The 21,501-nt window shown below is 47.8% G+C and overlaps 1 protein-coding gene across 1 annotated transcript; it reads left to right on the top strand.

Annotated features, from left to right (window-relative positions):
* The first annotated feature begins 3,827 nt into the window (after positions 1 to 3,827).
* On the top strand, positions 3,828 to 20,618 carry ABCC10 (ATP binding cassette subfamily C member 10). The gene is made up of 22 exons (XM_058835641.1): positions 3,828 to 4,027; positions 4,588 to 4,784; positions 5,715 to 7,083; positions 8,313 to 8,540; positions 8,741 to 8,897; positions 9,589 to 9,728; positions 10,190 to 10,269; positions 10,418 to 10,589; positions 11,580 to 11,678; positions 11,899 to 12,088; positions 12,461 to 12,538; positions 12,927 to 13,118; positions 13,534 to 13,669; positions 14,048 to 14,243; positions 14,981 to 15,324; positions 15,486 to 15,655; positions 15,953 to 16,113; positions 16,533 to 16,786; positions 17,100 to 17,245; positions 17,703 to 17,800; positions 17,961 to 18,073; positions 20,048 to 20,618. Exons 2-22 carry the CDS (start codon positions 4,624 to 4,626, stop codon positions 20,181 to 20,183), a joined length of 4,620 nt encoding a protein of 1,539 aa, XP_058691624.1. The 5' UTR covers positions 3,828 to 4,027; positions 4,588 to 4,623; the 3' UTR covers positions 20,184 to 20,618.
* The last annotated feature ends 883 nt before the right edge of the window (positions 20,619 to 21,501 follow it).

Raw genomic sequence — 21,501 nt, 5'->3', positions numbered from 1 at the left:
AGGGAAAGTCCATTAAAGTGTCTTATCTGCACAACAGTAAGAAAACTGCTTGTGGGAGGAATGGTAAAAAGAAAACAAACACCCTGTGTGTTGTGATGTTAAAAGTTCCTATGAAAAAGAATTCCATTTGTTGGAGACTCACCAGGGCTCATTAGCATTTTCTAGCACCCTGTCATCTTACTGAGCATTGCCTTACAATTGCAATTTTTAATTGCAATTTATAAACTAATTTTCAGCTAGATGTAGTATTACTTTTAACCACATGCCTTACTAAGTTAATTTTTTTAAGGGACTGAGCATCCATAACAGGATCCAGTTAAATTATTCCTAAAATCAGAACTGAAATCTGGACCCAGTGGTACAGAGCAAATTGAAAGATTTCACATCTTTGGAAGAGGAAGCACTACAGTTTGTCTCAGGGATTGGAAAAAGTCAGGCATGGTCCTTACCTGCTTTGCAGAGGTTTTTGTAACATCCCTCCAACTAGACTCTCACTGGATGACAGAGGTGCCAGTCAGTCTGTTCTGCTAAAAGTTTAGCTCCTAAACTCCTCTTTGGAATTCCAAGGCTCATAGTTGAACTTGCAATTAGCTGCTGCTTGGAGAGGTTTTAGCTAATTGGGTGCTGAGGGCAATGTTGGGCTAATGAGGTGTCTCTGAATTCCCATTAGGCACCTAATAAGAAAGGGGAGCAAATGGCATTCAGAAAGAACAGAATAAGAAAAGTTAGGAGTAGCTTTGTATAAACAAGTAAGCAGAAATCAGAATTTAACTCAGGTTGGACCATTAGGTTAAGAAGCAGTCCGGTAAAAGAGAAAAATGTAATACCGTAATTATAATTATTTACCTTCTTGTCTGAGTCAAGACTAGATCCAAGGACATGAGACAACCATCTAATGTTGACTGCCTAGGCTATGAGTAACGACGGTTTCTGTGTTTCTATGACAAGAATTTGCATTCTCAGGAGGAGATGCAGTGGAAGATACTCCTCTGTCTTCTGAACTTGGCATTAATTTTTTTCCCTGGAAAACAGGGCACAGTATCTATCTTGTGCCTTCAGGTCCAGGCAAAGCAGCCTGTTCATGAAAAATTTTGGACTGAGCCAAGTAATCAAACCTTCCTTGGCTGTGTCGTCATGGAATTAGAGGATGGTTCAGATGATAGCAGAGTCCTTGGCTGGGAGCACAGAAAACACATCCAAACAGACAATTGCTTTCAGAGATTTTACATCTATAATTACAAGGTTGATAATTCTGAATTTAAAGCTTGTCTAGGCTGGCTTCTGTTTCAGCTCAATATTTACTTATAGCTGGGAAGTGGAATGGGCACACAGCCTACACTGATTCCCTGAGTCTCGGGATTGGTATTAAGTAATCTGTTACAAAACAAATGCATCACGGTGGGGGGGGCAGTCAGTCTCCCTTTGCCAGATAGTGCTTCCTCACTGGGGATTTATCAGTCTAGAGCATTAACAAACTCTGGCTAATGGTGAATAAAATCTGGCCTGCATGGCCTGTGGAGGTGGATTAAATTAAAGCTAATGTCGCTGGGTTTTTTTTTTCAATTTTGAATGCTCTGTTTTTTTTATAATTGCCAGGTATATGATTATTTATAATGTGCAAGAAACTTTGTAAGCAATATAGCCACCAGCCTATACTCTGTGTGCTGCATGTCTTAAATCAGTCAAATACATAGCAGTAAATGGCATAGGCAGCAATATTCAGGAACAGGGGAAATAGCCAAAAGGAAGCAGGAAAAGGAGGAATGTCTACTTAAATTCTTGCTGTGATGCTATTTAAATGCACTTATGCAGAACAGGCAAAGTGATTTCAGATCAGTTAGGGTGCGTTGTTATTTTCCTGGAGTTCCTTTTTTAATATCCTTTTTGTTTGTTTCCCCAGATGAGAGTAGGCAATGCTGTCTGGACCAAAAAGGAATCGGTGGCATCTGAAAGTTGTCAATCTTTCAGCTGAAGTGGTAAAGTTCCTGGTTTTGAACCCAAAAAGATTAGGAGAGATGAGAAAGCAGGATGCAGAATGTGAAAAAAATAGAATGCTAAAATACAGTGTGGCTGAATGGAAAAGCTCTGAGAGTGATTAGCTCAACGGAGAAAGGTTGTCCTTTGTTGACATCTGAGAACTTCTTTGATATCTTATTAAGACAAGGAAAGTACTTGTTTGGTTGGGGTTGTGGGTATTTTGGGGGTATTTGTTTGGGTTTGGACAGTTTTGTTTGTTTTCATTTGGGAATTAATAAGACATCACAAACATGAAATCTGAAATCAGTTTCACTTGTGTGCTGCGCAGTGCTTCAACCTCACACAACCCCTACTTACTGTTTTGAGAGTTTGCTGCTTTCACAGAATTTTCTTTGAAGGGAAGCTTTCCTGAGCAGAGAGGGTATAAAACTCTCAGAGCCTCTTCAGGAAGGTGTAGTCTGGAAACCCTTGGATGACCTGTGGGGGAAAAGAGCAGGCTGGCCAAATACAGTGTACAGTGCGATTAGCTTGGTGCTGTAAAGGCAACCTTGCAACTCTGGCACACAAAGATTGCTTTCAGGCATGTGAGAAAAGATTATTAAACAAGGAGGGAGAGAGAGAGGGACTTGCAAAAAATGCACTCTCCTGCTTCTTTCAAGAAAACTATGATTAGAGAGCAGTGTGGCCACTGAGCTCTTGCTCTTATCTCTGCTGTTCCACAATCCCTTAGCCAGATTGCTCTGTTTTCTCAGGAATGTCAGATATTTTCCTTCCTCAGCACCCCACTGATAACACCTCTAAGCTCAGAGAATGCTTTCTGTATCTCTGGTGAGCTGCATGCTGAAAGTAAAGTTTTCTACCTGCAATGTGTTATTTACAGGGATATGCTTATTTTCCCTGGCAAGAGAGTACTGAGGGAGGGTTTGGGACAATTGAAGCATTCAGATCATCTGCTATAAAAATCACCAGTAGCTGCTAAAATTGCCAGGTAGTGTGGTGACATTTACAGCACTCTCCTGTTACTGTATAGTAGTCCAGAGCAGATGGAGCTGACAGCCTCCCTGGTTTTTCTCTCATCTGGAGAGCTGTGCATTTACTCCCCCCACCTCAATGCAACATACTCTTATAGTAAAGAATGAGTGTCACATTTAGGGATGCTGCTTGCATGTGTTAATGCTCCAGTCAGTCACTGAATACAATACAGGTGAAACAGAGAAGATTCATTTATCCTGTGCTATTCAGATGCTTGTGTTAGGTTAACATCACGACCTCTCACTGTGCCAAGAGATCTCTGCTGCTGTGAGTAGACTGATGTGTTATTGGTAAGGTGCTCTTATAGTAATGTCATTTTCATCTTGTAGTGCTGTCTACAGCGAAGAACGCTATACCTGTAAAAGTAAATATATATACACTTGTAAAAGCACCGCCTGGGCTATACCTGCTGATGTTTGGATAAGACAGTGGTCCATAAACCTGTGCTAGTCGACACGGCAAGTCTGTAATGTGCATCTGGTGTCTGTCAGTGTACAAACAGTTCAGACGCTGTGAGCCAAAAATCATAGGTGAAGGAGGGGAGGGATAAGATCACCAGGACGGAACTAGAATAATTTTGGGGGAAATCACCCTCGTTCATGGCTGGAGCCTGGTATTTAGTTTGTGTAACTCATATTTTTTAACCGGGAGGTAGAAGTCCGAGCGCGCTGTGCGTGCTCCATGGGCTCGCCCTTGCCCCTCAGCTCGGCCTGTAGCTCCGGCCCGGATCCCGCTCGGGCCTCTCCCCACCGCTGCCGGGGCTGCAGCGCGTCCTCCGGGCCGCCAGGGGAGGCGGCGGCGGGGCCGCGGCTCCAGGCCCGCAGCAGCGACAGCGGCCGCCCCCGGCGCGGCTGGGAGCTCCCCGGGCTGGGCCAGGCCTGTGCCGGAGGTCGCTGTGCCGGCTCGCAGCCGCGGCGCTGCAGTGCCCCCGCCTGCGTGCCGAGCTCAGCCGGCTCCAGGCTGGAGATGGGACGAGCTGGAGCGAGCAGAAATCGCTGCAAAGCTGAGGCCTTCCCAGGTGTGCCGCTGTCCGCGGGGCCGCACACAGAGGGGGCTGGTTCGCCAGTCGTCTGTAGCTTAGGGGTAGCGCCTGCTTCTCAGGATGGGCAGCAAGCATCCTCCCCTGCCTAGGGAGGTGTTTCATGTTACACGCTGCCTTAAGGACTACCGCGGTGGGAAGTGTCGCGAACATGGCGATGCAATTAATAGGTTATTGTTTAAGCAGCTCAAAATATTTTTCATACCGATCCATAGAAAGGAAAATGCTTCCTTATACTACTTAGAGAGGATAAACTTGTCATGGGAAAAAAAAAAATCAACCTGGAAATAAGAAAGCTGCAAATTCACAGGGCATAGCAGTCCTGGGGTGATTTAAGGGAATAAACAACATAATTTATTTTAAGCTGGAGCTTGATAATTTTATGAAGTACATTATATGCTAGTGAGTGAACAATAGCTGGGCTTGGACTATGACCCAGGAAGTTACTTCTAGCTTTGCTAATTACTCATCACTCTATCTTGGACTGCGGCTGTAGTTCTTAAAGTTTTTTACCTCATGCTGCTTTTTCTTTACCCTAGGACGTGCTGTCTCTCACACTGAATTACCAGGAAAGGATGGAGAACATTCTGGCTGGTTTGTGCGGGACCAGCCCAGAAGATCCATTCCCTGTGTGGGTTCGTGGCAGCGTTGGCCATTGCTTCAACCAGCTGACATTAAATGTGATTCCTCATGTGATCCTCGCAGTGGTCAGTGCCTGCTTCCTTGGCACTCCGAGGTATGACAACTGACTTGTCTGGCTCTTGATTATTATGCAGGACTGGAGGTGGGGTGGAAAGGCTAGAAATTATATCTCCCCATCATGTGCTGAATATGTAATTAAGGAAGGACACAATACTATAATGCTATGATATTTATCAGCATCCATCTTAATTCAGTGTACAGAAAGGAATCCAGAAAGAATAGAGGGGATTGTGGGCATAACATCACAGAAAGTAATTAAAAGCTTTTTCAGTGAATGAGGACTGGGGAAACTGGGAGTATTCTGGGAGAGGATATAAATCCGAGGTGGCATAGAATATGTATATAAGGCAATAAGGAGTTCAGAGAATGCAAAATTGTTTTTCTGTTTACCCTCTTCTGAAATTCATAAACATGACAACATTGACTGATACTGAAAGGCCACAAAGAATCCAGTGATAATGAAGTATTTTGATGGGCAATAGATGATAGACTTTACAAGCACAGCATCACTGAAACTAACAGTGATAAAAATGTTTCTAGAAAAAATATCCAACAGACAAGGAAATCAAGGATCAGAGATGTGACACAGAGAATTTAATCATCCAAAATTTCTGTTAAAAAGGTTAAATATACCTTTTTTTTTTTTTTTGCTGTTAATCCTCAAGTATTGGAGTCTAATTTGACCACAAAATATCAAAGTTTGCAAAAAAATTTCTATAAAGAAATGCTTTTCATAGGTAGCATTTAATCTCTGGTATTGACCAAAGAGTGGGCTATAGTGACCTGATATAGTTTAGCAATGCCTACAGTCAGAAAAAGTTACAGATCTAGGGAGGTGTATCCTGAAGGTTAAGTAGGAGTAGATGTATAAATATGGGGAAGAGGAGAGGAAGAAAGGACACTACTGACTGAGAGCTAGTGGAATTTCAATTGTAATTTATTTCACTGCTCTTTCCTCCTCAAGGTCTGGCTCCGGTGTGCCTTGCAGGCCAAGCTGGGGATGGAGAATAGCTACTTCCTTCGTACTTGCTGGCCTATTCTTTGCTGATACCATCCCAGCCACTGTTTCCCAGCAGGAGCTGGGCCCTGTGTACCTGGAAGTGCTGGCCAATGGCACTGCTGCCCTGACATGGCTGGTGCATGGCTTCGCTCTTCTCATGCTCTGCAGGTCCATTTACGGCTTTTCCAGGGGCCCTGCAGCCCTGGCTCTCCTCACTCTCTTACCCCTACCTTCCTTCATCATCACACTGGTGTGGTACTGCCAGAGTGGGATAGCTTGGTCCCCTGCCCACCCCGGTGCCTCTTCCAGGTTTGCCATTCTCTGTCTGCAGCTGGCCTCTCTGCTTGCCTATGTGGCCAGTTACCTCTTCCCCACTGCTGGCAGGCAAGATTTCCTCTCCATCAATCACTCCTGGCAACAAGACCAGCCCATCTCAGGACCAGGGGTCCCAGTGCCTGACCAGCAGAGAGCGACAGAAGATGGTGAGAGCTGGCTCTCACGCTTCTTTTACACCTGGATGAACCCCCTTATGAAGCGTGGCTACCAGCAGAAGCTGAACCAGCCGCAGGATGTCTATGTGCTTCCTCACCAGCTCCAGGCTGCCAGAGTCTGTGACCGGTTCTACTCTTGCTGGCAGAAGAAGGCAGCTCTTCACCAAGCAGAGGAGGAGACAGTGTCTCTTACCAGCCCAATCATTGCTGGAGATGATGGGAGTAGTGATGCTCCAGACAGCCCACACCATGCCCAGGAAGCTGTATGCCTCTTGTCAGTCCTTCATGCAGCCTTTGGGCTTCGTTTCTACACCCTTGGAGTTCTCAAGCTGGCTGGCAGTCTGCTGGGTTTTTCAGGCCCTCTGCTTCTGAACTTGCTGGTGAACTTCATGGAGTCACGGCAGGAGCCCCTGAGCCATGGGGTTCTGTATGCCCTTGGGCTCTTTGCTGGCTCCTTCCTGGGCGCTCTCTTGCGGAACCAGTTCAGCTATGAGATGAAGAAGATGATGCTGATGGTGCGGGCTGCAGTCATCTCTGCCATCTACCACAAGGCTCTGCGTGTCAGCAGCACCAGCCTTGCCCGCTTCACTGTGGGGGAAATTGTCAACTTCATGAGCACGGACACCAATAGGTTGGTCAACTTCTGCCTCAGCTTCCATGAGTTGTGGAGCCTGCCTGTCCAGCTTGCCATTACCCTCTACCTCCTCTACCAGCAAGTGGGGGTAGCCTTTCTGGCGGGCGTGGCCCTGGCACTTCTGCTCGTGCCCATCAACAAGATCATAGCTAACCGCATCATGCTGAACAACAAGAGGATGCTGAAACACAAGGACACACGAGTCAAGGTGAGGGGCAGAGGCATCTCTCTGAGATTGTATTTTTCCCCTATTTGTCCCAGAATGTTGGCTTCTTGGCCACTAGTCATGATTCAAGGCAGATGAATTGAATCGCAACAGCTGTTGAGAAAAATGCCAGAAGGGGCATGCACACACACACACACACACACTTTGGTCAAAAGTGTTTCAGGTTGATGTAGTTCCACCCATAAGATCATGAACCTTTAAAGCTTGTCTTGTCCCCTGGGCTAATTTAGGTTCCCTTGCAAGTTTTTTTTCTGTGTTTAGTAGTTAAGCTAAGAGTCCTGATGGCTTCCTCTAGATATGCATCCATCCTATTGCTCCAGTGATGCCATCAATGTTAAAGTGGCTTGCAGTCAGGACAAAGCAATGATCATGGATGTAATTTTATATGGCTCCAGGCTTGGCACTCTCAGTCATCTTTTCCTCTGCTTTTCCCATATTTGCAGTGCCATCTCTCCTCACCACGTCAGACATTTGATTCACACCTTTTAGCATTGTTTCCCTAGTTTGAGGGGACAGCAGTTTCACCCATGCTTTGGAAGCATGAAACATAAGTCAACTCCCTTTCAGAACTGTTGGCAGCTTTAAATATATTTATTTTCCCAACAGAAGGTGCATCTACCGGAGTCATATCTCATCATGCCAAACTTTCTCCAACTGTTATAAGACTGGATTGCTGAATAAAGTATCTTTTGTTAGTTTTCTTTAATGTTGGGCAGGGACACAGTCAGCTTGCTCTACATATGCTGATGTGAAAGCAGAAATTAGAGGACTGCATCCTGCAGGGACACCAGAGTTCTGGAAACGAACCGACCAGGCTCTGGATACAGACTAACTGTGTCAGGGCAGCACCAGGCCTGGGAGTCAGGTATTATCTCAAGGCACTGTCAGGTCAACACAAATAAATAGTAACCAGGCTGGAGCTAGCAATTCCACACATCCATTCACCTGTGTTGTTCCTCTTTCACTTAGAAAGTAGTGTAATATTTTGCCTTTTCCTTAGTTGTACACAGCATGGGTGGCTGAAGAAGCTGGTGGGATGGATGATTACAATAGTGCTCCATCAGTTGCCACTTAAGTTTATGTCTTTGTTAGCAATAAATGGTTCCTGATATCTCTAGCCTGACCCTTAGCAGGAGACAGCTGCACACCCAGGCACAGCCCAGTCTGCCTGGGCACCGTTTGCTTAATGTTTTTTTCCTTGTTGCCTGCAGCTAATGACAGAGTTCCTATGTGGCATTCGTGTGATCAAGTTTTACGCCTGGGAGAAGCACTTCAGCAGCAGGATAAATGCCTGCCGGGCTAAAGAGCTGCAGAAGTTACGGGCTGTCAGTTACCTGGATGCTTTGTGTGTGTACATGTGGGCAGCACTGCCTGTTGTTGTCTCCATTGCCATCTTCGTCACCTATGTCCTGTTGGGTCACCAGCTCACTGCCACAAAGGTGAGTAGGTAGTAGGGAGAGCTCCAAACTTGTCTTGTGCAGAGCACAGTCTACAGTGGAACTGCAGTCCTGAGGAATCTTTGGGAAATAAACCCAACCCATGTCTCTCCACAGCTCTTCAGGCTCTCACTGGTGAAGCTGTTTGGAGGATACAAGGGAGGTACTGGCTCCAGCTCATGGCTATTTGCTTACCCATACAGGTGTTTACAGCACTGGCCCTTGTTGGGATGCTTATTCTACCCCTCAACAGCTTCCCATGGGTGTTGAATGCGATCTTGGAGGCCAAAGTTTCCCTGGATCGACTCCAGCAATTCTTTGAACTCATGGACCAGGACCTGGAAGCTTATTATGCCCTAGGTAATGGTTAAAAATCTGCCAGACCTGAGACTCAGGTCAGCAGACATTCAGAGCAGAGAGCTGAGGTGCACACTCCAGGGGCACTACTGGAGGGAAGCTGGCTGTCACCCTGTGATTCAAGATGTTCAGTTGGGTACAGGCAGAGTGGATACATTAACTTCTCTTAATTTCTGTGGAAAGCAGGAGACAAGGCTATAGCATTCCACTTTACCAGCCATAAGCCATGGCTTGTCATTAGTCTCCCAGTAGAACAAGTAGGTCTGTCTTCTGACCAAATATCTTCTGACACTGAAGCTATCAACAAACTTGGCTTCACCTAGCAGAAAGGCTTGAGTGGTAGCCCCTTTCCTGAGCCATATTAGCTCCCTTGCCTTCTTTCATTGCCTTTGGCTAGCTCTCTGGTCATTCCTTTACCTTCAGCAATAATAAAACCAGGTTATATCCTTACAGTGTCTCCCAGACAGCCATGTGTGTCTGATGTGAGCTGGAGACAGGAGGGTTGGAAGAAGGGATGTATAAGTTTAAGGGCAAGTCAGTAGACAAGAGTCTCATTCTGTGGTTGAGTCAGGGGCATCATGCAGTGCCTCATCCATGGTTTCTGCATTTGAGAACAACAAAGCTGATGGTATTTGTGATGCTTTAATTTTCTGGTCTTATAGCAGTGCTTTTCTGTGCTGCTTTTCACCTGTAGATAGCCCTTCAGATACTGCTACTGCCATGGAGATACGATGTGCAGCCTTCTCGTGGGTGCCAGTTGAGGAGGAAAGCACCAGGCAGCCCTCATCCACAGGCACTCTGCAACTGCACATTGAGAACCTGTCATTGAGGAAGGTGAGCAAAGACATGGGAGGTAATACAGAAAAGTGGCACTAGAGAAAAAATACTGGAAACTAGAAATAATGGAGCAGAAGTGGCATGTTTTCCTCAGTTTAGAAGCTGTGCATCAAAATCTTCTCTTGGTCAGGAGGCAGAGGACACATATTACATCTCAAAGCTGAAAGGCGCTAGAGAACATCCATGGCTTATAGACAGGAGATAGGTCTCTCTGCTTTCTACTGGTGCTGCAGGAGACAACAGGACAGGGAACAGAGCAGGGCTCTAGAATTAACACTCCTTGCAAATCTGTGTCCTGTCCTATCAGGAGTCTGGTTTACCTGACAGCTATACCCAGCTGTGCTGTTGAATGTGTGAATGTGTAAGCAGCCAGCTTCCTTACAGGCTATATGTGGCTCAAGAAATCTGGACAATCTACCATATATTAGCACATCAGGTTACATCTTTTTCTTTTGCAGGGAATGCTCCTGGGGGTTGTTGGGAAGGTTGGCTCTGGCAAAAGCTCTCTTCTTGCAGCCATTACTGGAGAGCTCATTAAGTAAGTAGCCTAAAGACTTTTCCCTGCTTGATCCCTCCATGCCACGGCAGGTGGGGACTGCCCCGTGCTATGCCAGCCCATAGGTAATTTTGATCTGCCAGCAATTTTCCTTTGCTGCCCTTTATAACCACTTCTGTTGTGCTTGCAGACAAGGTGGACGAATGTATGTTTGTGACCTGGAGCAAGGATTTGGTCTGGCCACACAGGAGCCTTGGATACAGTTTACCACTGTCCGCGAAAACATCCTTTTCGGGCGGGAATATGATGCCAGGCTGTACAAGGATGTGCTGGAGGCCTGTGCCCTCTCCGAAGACCTAAATGTGAGTGTCTAAACTGTAAATCCACCTGGACTTTCTTGGTGGGCTTTTGCATCCATCCTGAGTCTCACTGGGATCAGTCTTTATTTCTTCAGGGTGTAGACTGCTTTTCCAATGTCCCATCCCACGGTGCTGCTTTGATTACCAAGCCCATACCATTCCTGGTGTGCCCATACTTCTTTAAGGTGTGGAGTCACTCTTGCAGCACTTTGGGTGGTTTCTTCTGCTGCTGAGCCAAAAACTTTTCATCCTGGGGAAAGGAGTTGTTCTTGCAGAACTGGTGACTGTTGGGTTTTTCAGACAGAATCTATCAGCAGCAGATGGTTTTTTTTGGGGGGGTTGAGTCAGAAGTAACTTCTTTGGGATTTGGAAGGGCTAAGTCAGTGCCCCTGACATATATTCTATATTTGAATTACTGGCTGTATTATCCAGTAAACCTGGCTGTATATATGGTAGGAAGCTAGCCTTCTTCCAGTTTACAAGCTGATACCTGATTTTCTGAAGTGCCAACTTTAGCAGCTCCTGTTTGTTTTGGCTGGAGCTATGAATACTCTGAAAAGGCAAGATTTTTATTTGAGACTTAGTAGAATACAGCTGTGCTACCAAATCAAAAAGAGAATTATTTCCAAATACTGAAATTTGGTAGTTTTTACTGCTACACTGTTTGGAAGGACCCTGACATAATTTTGATACAAGCACAGCTCTTGTTCTCACCAAAAATTACTGTGTGCAATTACCTTAGGCCAGAAGTTCCTCTCAATGGGTAGTTCAGATGTGACCACCCTATTCTGGAGTGTAAGAGATTTTCGTTGCCTAAATAAAGCTTGCCAGTTGTCTGTAGAACTGGTGTATAGACCGTTGCATTGTTTAATTGCTGGGAAGGTGTCAGCCTTAGAAATTACTGCCAGAGAGTGGAGAGGGGCCCCTGTGTCCTGGTTTTGTGTCTGCAGGAGTTTCCTGTCCCTTTCTAAATTACTTTCTTGAATATTTCAGATTTTACCAGCAGGTGACCAGACAGAGGTGGGTGAAAATGGTGTGACACTCAGTGGGGGACAGAAGGCTCGAATAGCCCTTGCCAGAGCCATTTACCAGGTAAATAACAAAGGAGTAACTGTGTGGCAGATCATGCCAAATCAAATACAAAGCGGCTGGAAGCACTCAGCTGTACAGTGAGCTGTGGCAGCATGTCTTTAAAGCACATTGTGCTAGCCTAAAGGTGCTGCCACATGGAGACACTTGGACTTTTCTCTACAGCACTGCCCACTCCAGAGGGCCAGCAGCTGTATCCTTTTTTCTTTTGTTCCCCTCCCAGGAGAAGGACCTTTACCTCCTTGATGATCCCCTGGCTGCTGTTGATGCAGATGTAGCCAACCACATTATGCAGAAATGCATTTTCGGAGTTCTCAAACATAAGACCAGGGTCCTTTGCACTCACAGGACAGAGTTTTTGGAGAAGGCCGATGCCTTGTTGCTGATGGATAATGGCAGGATAGTTAAGACAGGTACATTGTCTGTCTTAGGCATTCACTTGTGCCTGTGTCTTGGAATGGCTTGAAAATATTAGGATTTACTAGTGGGGAACCCAGTAAAAAAGGAGGACACTGAGAGAACTGCGTGTTGGCAGAGATGGGGTGGAAGAGGATGTGCAGATGTACAGATAAAACAGGACAGCCCTAGATGTGGGGAGCTGATGAGGCAGAAGGATGTAACAGGTTGAACGGAGCAGAGCCTTCAAGGGTACAGTTGCTGTATAACGTAGGGAATGTTATGAGAGAACAAAACTGGGTCATTTCAGGGCAAGAGACTGTGGGAAGGTGGAGAGTTATCACCTGTTCCTCACAGATGCGGAAGAATTTGCATGTCTCTCTTCGCAGGAACACCAGCTGATATCCTGCCGCTTGTTGAAGCCTTCCCCAAGTTCAAGGATACAGACAAGGGGCATAAGGATAAAGGTCTGTTCCTGATGAGCTTAAGGGTAGCTGGGGCAGCACAGCTGACCTTCCAGACAGAACATGTACCTGATGACTGCTGGCCGTAGAGCAGAATTCCCACCATCTTGCTCTGCTGTGGCAGATAGATGGGTGGTGGTGTATGCACAGAAGGATAGGAGGCCCACATAGCATTGGGTGTTGGTCTGGAGCAGTATTTGAACCTATGGTTCCACTTGTAGTCCAGTTTTGGATGAAAAACTGCCAGAGTTGGTGCACCTATCTTGAAAGAGGAGAGAGGAGGAAAAAAAAATGTCCCTTATAGATTAGACTTGCTCTGTTCACAGTTAAGAACAGCTGCAAGAAGGGTTTAACACAACACTGACCTTTGCTTTTGCATCCATTCCCACAGCCCCTAATGAACAGGGACAGGAGGAGGTCATAACAACAGAGGCAGAAGAACCAACCCAAAACTATAATCTCATTCACAAGGAGGAAGAGAAGAAAGAAGGGGCAGTAGCTTTTCAGGTGTACAAGGCCTATTGGATGGCAATGGGCAACTGCTTGGCAATATCAATCCTCTTCTCACTGTTTCTGATGCAAGGTGAGGCAGTTACCCACCCAGCAGCACATCTCTCTTTAGACTCCTCTTGTCTCATTTTCTGGTTGCATGGAGTCCAGAAGGAGAGACACCTTTAAACACTCTCTAGTGTAGCAGGTAGACCACTTTTCTCTTTCCCAAATTAAAGTGGCTCAAAGAAGGAAGAGGCACATGTGGGAGCTGTACCTGGCATCTCACTGCTGCATTTGCATTACTGTACCTCTGCAGCAGTGCTCTGTTGCTGATGCAGCTCAAAGCTGTTCCCTTGCTCCTGCTCTACTACTAATGGGAGAAGACTATACTGGGCAGCAAGACTATGGAAAAGTTGTTTCCAGCAGCTTCCCCTTCAGCTTGTCTGCTTCGTATTTGCTGATTCAAATGCAGAATTTCTCTGTATGTAGTCTGTCTTTCTCTGTAGCATCCAGAAATATCTCGGACTGGTGGCTGTCATACTGGATCTCCAGCGTATCCCAGACATCAAATACCTCTGTGATGGCCTGCCTAGCTTCCCTGCCTTCCCCAGAGCTGCTTCTCTTCTCCACTGCTGGGCTTGTGTAAGTGAATATGGTCCAGAGGTGCCAAAGGAAGCTGGAAATAGCCTTAATTGCATTTCCCGTGAAGATACTGGAGAGTGGGAATGGATAAACTGACCACTTCACTTCAGAGGATGTATGTGGCTGCTTTGACAAAGAGAATCAAAATCTCTGACCTGATGACATGCCCAGAAGGCTTCTCTGTCTAGGGCTTATGGAAGACCCCTAGCTGCATAATAATCAGAGTATTGTCCCAAGATGCCAAAGGGGTGTAACAGGAGTATCAGGCTAAAATATCCTGATTTCCCCTGGAGTATGCTCTTGGGTTCTCGTGCCCTGTCTGTGAGTTTACTGACAAGAGGATGTTGTCAGATTCATAATTTTCCTCCTTTTTTCCAGTTCCCCCATTCAAGATCTGGACAAGACCCCAGCCTCTCCCAATGGCTCTGTGGATGTGAATTTCTACCTGATAGTTTATGGGAGCATTGCAGGGGCCAACTCCCTCTTCACCATTATTCGGGCGTTCCTCTTTGCCTATGGCACCCTCTGTGCTGCTGCTGTCATTCACAACCGACTGCTCCAAAGGGTTCTAAAGGTATTGGGCACAAAGTCCAGAGCAGGCTGGGGCTCCTGCAAGCTGACATTCTTCTCATAGCTGGGAGTAAGGGTGTGGGAGATAGATTAAGGTTTCTGTTGGTATTGGCTGGTAGGACTGCACTCAAAAAGGGCTGCACCACAGCCAGCACAAGGGGCCAATGAGCTGGGGTTCAAAATGTGTCCTGTTCATTCCATAGAAGGATGATTTATGGCTCACACCTACATCTGTTCACTCATTAGGCTTAGATGTATAGCCAAGATGTGGGCCAGTCAAGTCAAAGTATCTTTTACAGGATGGTGAGTTCAGGTTTAGATAAGATTGGAAGGAGTTATTAAGCAAGATCTAGGGCAATGCTGGCATGTATCTGTTAACTAACTTTACGTTTTTGGATTCCTTGGGTCCTCAAGCTAGAGTTAGTATTAGGGGATTGGAAGTTTGGATTAGAGGCTGAATTTGCCTTGCTACTATTGGGCCATCATGGTGTCTGAGTACCTGCTTTCTCAGTAGCTGTCAGCCATTCGATACAGAGGGAGTGCTTCCTTTTACCATGCAAACAACATGAGTTGTTTGGCTGCTAGTGGATGCTGGCTTTGGAGGCTGAGGTAAGGAAGTTGTGGCAGCCACTGAGTTGTGGCCTTATCTGCTCCCCTTGGTGCTGCTCTCCTGCACACTGTTTTGTGGTTGGATCTCACTGCAGCTGCCTGGCTCTCACTGTCTCGTTCCCTTATTGCCAGGCCACAGTCACCTTCTTTGACACCACACCAACAGGCCGGATCCTGAACCGCTTCTCCTCAGACTTGTACTGTGTGGATGACAGCCTGCCATTTATCCTCAACATCTTCTTAGCCAACATCTACGGGCTCTTGGGCATGCTGGTGATAATGACCTATGGCCTCCCTTGGATTGGTCTGGTCTTGCTCCCCCTGGCTGTAGTTTACTTCTTCATTCAGCGTTATTACCGATTCACATCCCGGGAGCTCAAGCGCCTCCACAGTGTCACCCTGTCTCCCATTTACACCCACTTCTCAGAGACCCTCTCAGGACTGAGCACTATCAGAGCCATGCGGGCAACAAAGAGGTGAGCAGAAAGCATGAGCACCCATAAGGACAGAGCTTTGGCTTTATAGGCCCAAGGCCTTTCTCATGTGGGGCTGGTTATAGGGTGGCTGGAATGCCCTTGGTCTTGCAACAGAAGGAGGGGAATTTGAGTGCTACAGACCTCTGTTGTGTGCCTGACAGGTTTGAGTTGGAGAATCAGCTGCGTCTGGAGCAGAACCAGCGCTGCCTCTTTGCCAGCAACACAGTGATGGATTGGCTGGACATCCGCTTGCAGATGATTGGGGTTGCTGTGGTTACTGCTACTGCAGGGATTGCCATTATCCAGCACCAGAAACAGCTGGGAAATCCAGGTAGACTGCCAGGGATTGATCTATGTCCATTCCTAAGTTGGGCTCAAGAGGTTCCTCCTCTCCCAGCCCACAGCTACACATTTTCCTACACTGGGGTAAGATCCAGAGCTCCTGCTTCCTGTCCCTAGAAAGTCACCTATAGTGTGGTGCTTCAGCTCCAGTCTCTGCTCCTGTGTGTCCCCAACCTCAAGTGTGACCTCAGACTCCAGAATCCTTTTCCTTTTTTTTTGTCTGCCCACAAAGATGCCAGCTCCTTCCCTCCCAGTGACATTCTTGCTTATGCTTTTGTCCTCACAGGACTTGTGGGCCTGGCACTCTCGTATGCCCTGTCTGTCACAAACCTGCTCTCAGGCCTCATTTCCAGTTTCACTCACACAGAGATCATGATGGTGAGTGTGGAGCGGACAGAGGAGTACACCACAGACATCCCAGTGGAGCCCCAGGAAAAACTGGTCCAGGTAAAAGCTCAAATGTGTTCTCAGGTACTGGCCCATCTTCTGGCTCTCTGCCCTCCATTTTCCCCCTGGGGAGATCACAGGGTTCCAGTGGATGTGTGGAGGGCCCTCACCACAGAAACCACCTTGGTCACTCATGTTTTACCAGTATATCTCCTGGGGAGGATGAATCTCTGGCAAGAACTGGTGAAGGCTGGAATGACAGGAAGGAGTAGGGAAGCAGAATGGATGCTAGATACAAGCTGTGATGGAAAAACAAGCCTAGGAGTGGGCTGGAGGTGGGACTAGGCTTGTGTGTTGGTTCTGCTCAGAAGCCAAGCAACCATCCAAAGGGAGGGATGGGGTATAGGCTGTGAGGAGGTGATGCTGAAGATGACAGTCAATCGTTATCATACCCTTTCTCACCTGTGTATCCTTCTTAGGTTTCTGCTGACTGGCCAAGCGAGGGGCTTGTGGAGTTCCAGCAAGTGGTCCTGGCTTACAGAGCAGGCTTGCCTAATGCACTTGATGGTGTGAGCTTCACTGTTTACCCTGGAGAGAAGCTGGGGATTGTGGGTCGCACAGGATCTGGGAAATCCACCCTTTTCTTGGCCCTTTTCCGTATGGTGGAGATGAAATCAGGCCGGATTCTCCTGGATGGTGTTGACAGCCAGCTGGTGGGCTTGGAGGAACTGAGGTACAGCTGAGCGGAGTGCAGGGTAGCTGACAATGGCTGAGAGCTGTCACTGGCTGGATGCTGACATAAAGAGTGAAGAGCAAAGGACTCACTCTTGTTGTGACATCCTCTTTTCTGATTGTGGCAGCTTTTTATGAGTCTCTCTGTTGTTTATCAACAGTTGTGCGAAGGAAACCAGGCTGAATATGTGACCCATGTCTCTGTGCCTCTAAGATTTGTAGCAAACTAAGACACCCCATGAAAAAAGAAATAGCAGATCTTTGCTTTTCTGCAGAACCCATCCCATGAGCCCTCAGCTTTCGTTTGCTTGCAGATCTAGGCTGGCCATCATCCCACAGGATCCATTTTTGTTCAGTGGCTCAATCAGAGAAAACCTGGACCCCCAGGGAAAACGGACAGATGCTGAGCTCCGTGAGGTGCTGGAGCAGTGCCACCTGTGGGATGCTGTTACTCAGATGGGTGAGTTGGAAACCAGTGAGAAGCAGCTGATGAGTGCAGGTTCTGCAAGAGGAGAGAAGGCCTTAGCTCAGGCAGGGAGCTGAGGTGGATGCAGTAGGGAATGGATTAGGCAAGGTCACACGAGAACCAGTGTGGAAACAGGTCAGTGGGACCCAGTGGCATTCCCTGACCTTTAGAGGAAAATGGACTGGCAGGTGATGGATTGGGTGGCAGAATTTTGCTGGTGAGACCCGGCCTCAGTGGGTGTTAGAGGAGTAGCTGAGAGATAAGCCAGGCCTTAGTTCTAAGGGAGCTGTACCAGATGTTGCTTGTGTCTAAGTGTAAAGGCTACAGTTCCTAAGGCCTGGGCCTGAGCAGAATTGGGATTTTGTGTGCTACTGGGAAAACCTTGGACTGGTGGTGCTGTTTGGGGCCCTGTACAGATGATGCCAGTGACTGCTGATCTTGATCCCTGCAGGTGGGCTGGACAGCGAGCTGGGAGAGAGGGGAAAGCGTCTGTCTGTGGGACAGAGGCAGCTGGTGTGTCTGGCCAGAGCCCTCCTGACACAGGCCAAGGTGAGTGCACTGCCTCCATCGGAGCAAGGGGAGGGTGACCTGCTGCTGGCTGTCTGGGGACAGCAGAGGAGAGCGCTGCAGAATTGGAGGTGTGATGGGAACAGGAGCGGGGTCTCTGCTGTGGTGCTTGGGAGCTCCCTTCACTCTCTGTCCCCGGCAGGTGCTGTGCATTGATGAGGCCACAGCCAGTGTGGATCAGAAGACAGACCAGCTGCTGCAGCAGACCATCCACCAGCGCTTCGCTGACAAAACTGTTTTGACAATTGCACACAGGTATGGAAGAGTCTCTATGCCTAAAATCGTCCTGCCACTCACAGGGAGAGGTGGCTGCACGTGCCAGGCCTGGGCCTCAAGCTGAGCACGAAGGTCTCTGTGATAAGGTTTTTCAAGTGCCAAAGTTGGACCTTGCGTTTTGCCTTTTCTGCTGGGTTCTGGGAACAACTGGATGTGAAAAGGGGAAAATGTTGTACCCAGAAGTTGGTATCAGCAAAGGGCAAAATGCCACATCATATCACAGATTTCTCTTCCTGGGCACTGCCTGCTGGGATCTGTAGGGCAGGTGAATTGTTCCTTGTGGTTCTGCCAAATTAGGGCGTGAGGAGTAATGGCGAACTAACCTACGGAAAGGGGCAATGTGGAGACCGTGGACGAGCAGGTGTCCCTGGCTCAGTAGAGGGCAGTGCAGCACAGCCAGCAGCGAAGGGCTGCAGCCAGCTCCTGGATAGTTCTGTTTTCCAAAATCCTGAGTTTTAGTCCCAGCCTGCACCTTATGCCCACAAGACAGACACTGTCCAGGCAGGACAGGACAAGTGTGATTGTCCCACATCTGAGAGATTAAGAGTGGTGGATGGCTGCAGCCAGAAGGAAGAGGGCAAAACATGAATGCTACAGAGAAGGGCTGGATCAGCATTAGGTGGTGTTCTCTGCTCTTACTCTTGCCAAGTAGAGGAGCATTTGGAGGAGGGTTATGCAATTCTGTGGAGGGTGTTTTCAAAGCACAGAGGTTACCACAAAAATAAAAATCAAATGAGCAGGTGGCAGGGGCTGGTGTCCTGCTACACAGGAGTGGGAGTGATGGATGACAGGCAGGGTGGGCTGGTCCTGGCAAGTGAATCAAGTGGGTCTTGTTAAGTACATCATGTAGGAGGGAGGCAGGAGGGGTGTGAAGGGAATACAGTTCCTACACTAGGGATGTTAGGCATAAATAGAGTAGAAGTGAAAGGGCACTGTGGGCTGAGGTGTGTGTTTGGGTTGGTTGGGGGAAGGCCACCTTTGATGAAGGAGTAATTAAAGAGGAGAAACAGCAGAGGAAGGAGTGGCAGAAGGCAAAGCAGCAAGAATGAGTTGAAGATGGCCCCAGCCCCTTTTCCACTGGGATGAAGAGCAATGGAGGAGAGCAGTAACGAGAGAGAGGTGTTGATAGGGTTGTTTTGTATCCATGGTTTTTCCATGCCATTCAGCTTTGGGTGAAATCCAGGATGGGAAGTGACTCTGTACATGTCTCTTGCGCCTCCAAGTAATTTCCAGTGCCACAGCCTGCACTCTCTTGGAGATGAACGTGTAACCAGAGTCTTGAACTCCATAATGCCTTTTACCTAGTCAAATCCTGTGCAGTGTCTTCCTTGTGACCTGCAGCTTCGTAGGGCTGTAGTTTCACACTGAATGGTGCACGACTGTGCAAAAACATTCCTGCTGTTCTGTCTTCCCTATCCAGAGCCAGAGGTTGCTGCTCTGCTGGCAGTCTGGGCAGACCTGGGCTGCACAGATGTGTGCAGTAGGTCCTGTGGTTGGCTGGCTGACAAGTACAAATCCAGTGGTGATGGTAGCATAAGCAAAGATGCCAGACTGCAGGTGAATAACAGCTGAGGCACAATTTCTGCTGCCCTTGGGAGGTGGCAGATGAGGAAATATTGGGGTAAATAAAGCAACCCACTAACCTCTGCAGGGACAGAGACATTTTGTGCAACCCCAGGATCAGGCATACCCTGAGCTTCCCCTCACCACAGAACTTCCCTCTGTGCTCCTGGTGCCCTGCCATGCCCAGCAACTGGAAGGCATCATGATGCTCTCCTAAGAGATGCTGCATTTCAGCAGTGAGCAGAGACTCCCTGGGGAGCTGCACTGCAGAGATCCTCCACAGCTCCTAATGCTGGGCATGTCTTGGGCCACCCTTAACAGCAGGGGAAGCAATATCCAGAGCTTCTCCTCAGATCCACCACCGTGTGTCCTGGCATTTGTTGTTCACAGGCTGAACACCATCCTGGACTCCGACCGAGTGCTGGTGATGCAAGCTGGGAGAGTGGCAGAGCTGGATTCACCTGCCCGCCTAAGCCAGAAGGATGGCTCCTTGTTCCAGCGCCTCCTGCACAGCAGGCAGCAATGATCTCCCTCCTGGATTTAGCCCAGGCAGCCCTTCCAGCTGGGTGCTTGGCTTTCCTCTCACCTCAGACACCAGCCCTGTCCCTGCAGGTCCAGGAGCTGCTCAGGTGAGGGAGGGGCTTATTCCTGCCTGCAGGCAGCAGTTGTGTGTCCTCAGGGATGGGAGCATGGCACTGTGGCCTTTCCTTTAATAGGGAAGATGTAACCTGCTGTTTAAAATTGTGCAAGCCTGTTTGGTGGGATCCTGCTTCCCTCTAAGGCTTCCCTTTGAGATTACAGAGGGATTTTCTACTCACTGAAGAATCAGTAACTCCTAGTTTGAGACTTAGTCTCACATATGCAATGTAAAATAAAGTGGAAATATCCTTGTGAAGCTGTTAATTCAGGTCTTCAGCCTTCTTCCTCACCAGACACCTATTTCCTTATGAGACAAAAGAGTGGTGCCCTCTCTGCACAAAGACAATCCTACCTACTCTCTACTATTCCCAGAAGGCTTTTCCAAGCCCAGAAGGTTGCACTCGGGGATCTTACTACTTTTCCTCTGGTTTTCAGTGGAGAAGGCCTTGCCTTGAAGGGGCTGGAATGCAATTGCATTAAAGGCCTCTAAGGCCTCTAGTTTATTTCAAGACCACTCCTTCAAGGGAAATTCTCGATCCCTCCTGCCCTGCTCCAGCTGCACAGACCCCCAAACCCACAGCTGCTTGCAGTTTTAGGATCTTGCTCTTGCCATAGTCCCATACCTGCACTCCTCCTCCCCAATGCTCTTAAAGCAATGCCTAGCCCACACTTCTGCTGTACTGTCCAGGGGTAGGAGCCGTCCCCATCCCTGCAGATGGAGAATAAGGCAGGACTACTCCTGTGCCAGAATCTGGATTTGCATTCTTGAGGGAAGTGATGGAGATACTCAACAAGTTGCTGAGCAACCTGATCTACTTGGATCTGCTGAGAGCAGGAGGTTGGTGTTCAGAGGTCCCTTGCAGCCTAAATTGTTTTATGATTCTCTGATACAGTTTCTGGGCTTGTACTTGTTTTATTTGATAAAGGTACATCATCCATCCATGTATTAAAAAAATAATCTTTCTGATGAAGCTCCAGTCCCCTCTCCCAGCTCTCACTCCTGCCTGAGCAGTCACTTTTTGGCTCACTTCACACCATTTTGAACCTAGCTGTGCAACCTTACAAGCCAGTAGTAGGGTTTGGGTTGTGCAGAGTTTTGCCCCACAGCTTAGAGCTCCCTCTGCCCATGAGGAGGCACAGAAATCCCTGGTCCCAGGAGAGAGCCAGTGATTGCTGCACACCAGACCAGCACAGGCAGGAACAGA

Source organism: Poecile atricapillus, chromosome 3 (assembly GCF_030490865.1).
Source record: "Poecile atricapillus isolate bPoeAtr1 chromosome 3, bPoeAtr1.hap1, whole genome shotgun sequence".
Taxonomy (NCBI): domain Eukaryota; kingdom Metazoa; phylum Chordata; class Aves; order Passeriformes; family Paridae; genus Poecile; species Poecile atricapillus.
The sequence above is the reverse complement of the archived record's forward strand: the minus strand, read 5'-3'. Positions and strand labels throughout refer to the sequence as shown.

Bases quoted from the DNA above. Each gene is read 5' to 3' on its own strand.
- ABCC10 (XM_058835641.1), top strand. From the start codon at position 4,624: ATGGAGAACATTCTGGCTGGTTTGTGCGGGACCAGCCCAGAAGATCCA. The intron at 11,679-11,898 runs GTAAATAACAAA...TTCCCCTCCCAG, and splicing joins TTGCCAGAGCCATTTACCAG to GAGAAGGACCTTTACCTCCT. The intron at 15,656-15,952 runs GTAGACTGCCAG...TTGTCCTCACAG, and splicing joins GAAACAGCTGGGAAATCCAG to GACTTGTGGGCCTGGCACTC.